Below are 2,864 nucleotides of genomic sequence, written 5' to 3'. Positions count from 1 at the left end.
TTTTCCTTATAATTATCCGATTGAATTTGAAATAATAGGATAGTAAATTGAATTTATATTCGAATTCTTATATTTCCGCTAATAGAGAATTTATAATCGACAGATACCAATTTTAGGCGTTGTAGGGGTGTTAATCCTTCCTCAAACGTAACCGGCCACAAATCCCTTTTTATTACTAAAAAGAATGAATTTTTGGTTATAGGCGGACTGATTTATCTTTTAACTGATGTTTTCTTAAAAACTCTTTTAAAAGATGATTTTTAGATATTCGACCTATCTAACCCAAAATGTCGATGGCGACTCCTAAAAATTTTAATAAAAACCATTTATTTATTCAATTACTTTTTCCACCAAGAAGAAAATTCGTGCCCGGACAAAAACCGGTTACGACAAAAATATTTTCATTAAAATCACTATCTCTAAAGAAAATTTTTATTTCGATTACTATACTGTTAAATCATTAATAGCAACTGACGTGGTATGCTCGCATGTCAACGAAAGTTGAATCAACATGATTATATACCATTTTCTTACTAAATAAATTTCATTTGAGCCTGTGATCCTTATTAAAGTATTTAAGACTTAACCATCAAATTTAATTAATTTAAATATATTTTTTTATAAAATAATATTTAGAAAATGACTTTCAATTGTGCCCTCTAACATTTGGTTCGTCCTCATTACAATTGTATATTGCTTCAACACCACTTATGTGTCCTTTAGCTTTTACTTCATTTCCAAATATTCAGAGCAAAGATTTAAATTGCGAGTGTGTGTAGGTGCGTTTTTTGTTACATTGTGTTTATATTGATTACAGATATAACATATTTATTATGATAATTATAAATATCACGATCATACAATAATGATTTCAGAAGACACTACTATTATTATATAACAATCGATATTCTAATAATATACCACTATAAATTATTGATATGGAGCTTGTGGCACAACAAAGTTCACCTTACTCCTGTTCTGATTAATCTAGAACAATCCGCATCGAACAACTAATTTTGGTGGGTGAGTCTCTCAACAGGAATTTTCTTCATACTCAAGACTTCGAACTCAAAATTTGCTTAAGCGATATCAAGCTACTTACCAGTTGAACCAACTTGTTTGTCAACGAAGTCAAATTTAACACATTTGTTAGACAATACAAACCCTTACGCTCAACCATCGATGCAAGTCTCAAATTACTGGCAATCCGAGTTGTTATATAACTTCTTAAATTAAAAGTTAATATTTGATCGAGTTGAGTTAAATAAAAAAATAAAGGTAATTGAGTTAACAAGGCATATTTTATAACAAAAATTTTATTTTAAAAAATTTCAAGTTGAGTCGAGTTATTCGAGTTTATGTCTGAATTTAATTGTAAATATTTATAATGTTATGGTACTAATTGATTATAATTTAAATGACTTTTTAATCGTATACAATATACATATATATTTCTTCATATTTTTCATATATGATATGCATATATCATGTAGAATTGAACTTAAAATCAATTCACTAATTACTAAAAAATTGAGTTATTTAAGTTATATTTTATAACTCAAACTTTATTTAAAAAAGTATACGTCGATGACAAATCGATCGAAACTTTCTCTTGAAACTATTCTCCCACGAGAAATGTAATCATTCAACTTTTTTGGGCACAACAAAACTTGGATGTGTTAAAAAAATAAAGACAGGTAACTCATGCAGTGGTACTCTCAATCAAGTCTCTCAGCTTCCAAACTCCGACTATAAATACTCTTAAAATCCCAACGAACAGATTACAAAACTGAGAAACAGAATCAACACAAGATTCAGAAAGCTAAAATCAGCCATGGAAGTTGTCAATTCAGTGTCATCTCTCAGGTCCCAAGCAGCAGCAGCAGCATTACTTGTGTTGCTGACCGTAGCAGCAGTGCGCACCCAGACGGCTAAGGCACAAAGCTGCACCACTCAGCTGACTAACTTGAACGTGTGCGCACCGTTTGTGGTCCCTGGTGCCACCCAAACCAACCCTAGTCCCGACTGCTGTGCTGCACTCCAATCTGTGCAACATGACTGCTTCTGCAGCACTCTCAGTATTGCCTCTCGGCTCCCTTCTCAATGCAATTTGCCACCTCTTACTTGTGGTAACTGATGGTAAGTCCTCTGCTTTGCCTTTTTTCATTCTTCAATCTTGCTCGTAATGAGATAGCATCTCTTCATATGCAGATATGCAGATTAGGGCATGATTGTTATGCAAAAGTGGTACAAGCTAGAAAGAATAAGGCTGCAAATTTATTATCTTGTTTGTTTCTATGTTTTTTTCAGTGTGCATTTCGATCTGTGACCAAGCAATGCCAGAGTGATCAAAGAGAAGTTGATGAAGTGTAATTTTTTTTCTAAGTAGAGGACTGTCGTTAATGAAATGAAGAGCTTACAAAGTTGGAAAGAGCTAATGCAACACACAACATAATTCCATGAAAATCAAAATAATTTGATAAAACAGTACTCAACTTATATGATTGCCAGAAATAGTAATTAAAATGAGACAAGTGTAGAATAAGACACACAAGAAATAAGATTTAATATGGTTCAACCTTGTCTACTTCAACAAATAAGAAGAACAATAATTCACTATAAACTTAAAGATAAAAAAATATAAATATATGATATTTCCATCAACATTGCACACCTCCCCATTCGCATTTGCCCTTTACTCATCTCCTTCGGGATGTTGCCAATGTATTGTCAATTTGTTGTTGACTCGAAGAGACTCTCCTTGGCATCAGCAATTGTTGCAAATTTTTACTTTACATCCATGTGATATATCAAAATCAAATTTATCATCACTTGATTATATCCATTTAATCTATTGATAACCA

The 2,864-nt window shown here is 31.9% G+C and overlaps 1 protein-coding gene across 1 annotated transcript; it reads left to right on the top strand.

Annotated features, from left to right (window-relative positions):
* Positions 1 to 1,834: 1,834 nt before the first annotated feature.
* On the top strand, positions 1,835 to 2,348 carry LOC120163140 (stamen-specific protein FIL1-like). Its single transcript, XM_039173137.1, has 2 exons — positions 1,835 to 2,129; positions 2,311 to 2,348. The coding sequence occupies exons 1-2, from the start codon at positions 1,835 to 1,837 to the stop codon at positions 2,346 to 2,348; spliced, it is 333 nt and encodes a 110-aa protein (XP_039029068.1).
* Positions 2,349 to 2,864: the final 516 nt, after the last annotated feature.

Source organism: Hibiscus syriacus, unplaced genomic scaffold (genome assembly GCF_006381635.1).
Source record: "Hibiscus syriacus cultivar Baekdansim isolate YM2019G1 unplaced genomic scaffold, ASM638163v2 tig00111427_pilon, whole genome shotgun sequence".
Lineage (NCBI taxonomy): Eukaryota > Viridiplantae > Streptophyta > Magnoliopsida > Malvales > Malvaceae > Hibiscus > Hibiscus syriacus.
This window is presented reverse-complemented; position numbering and strand designations above follow the sequence as displayed.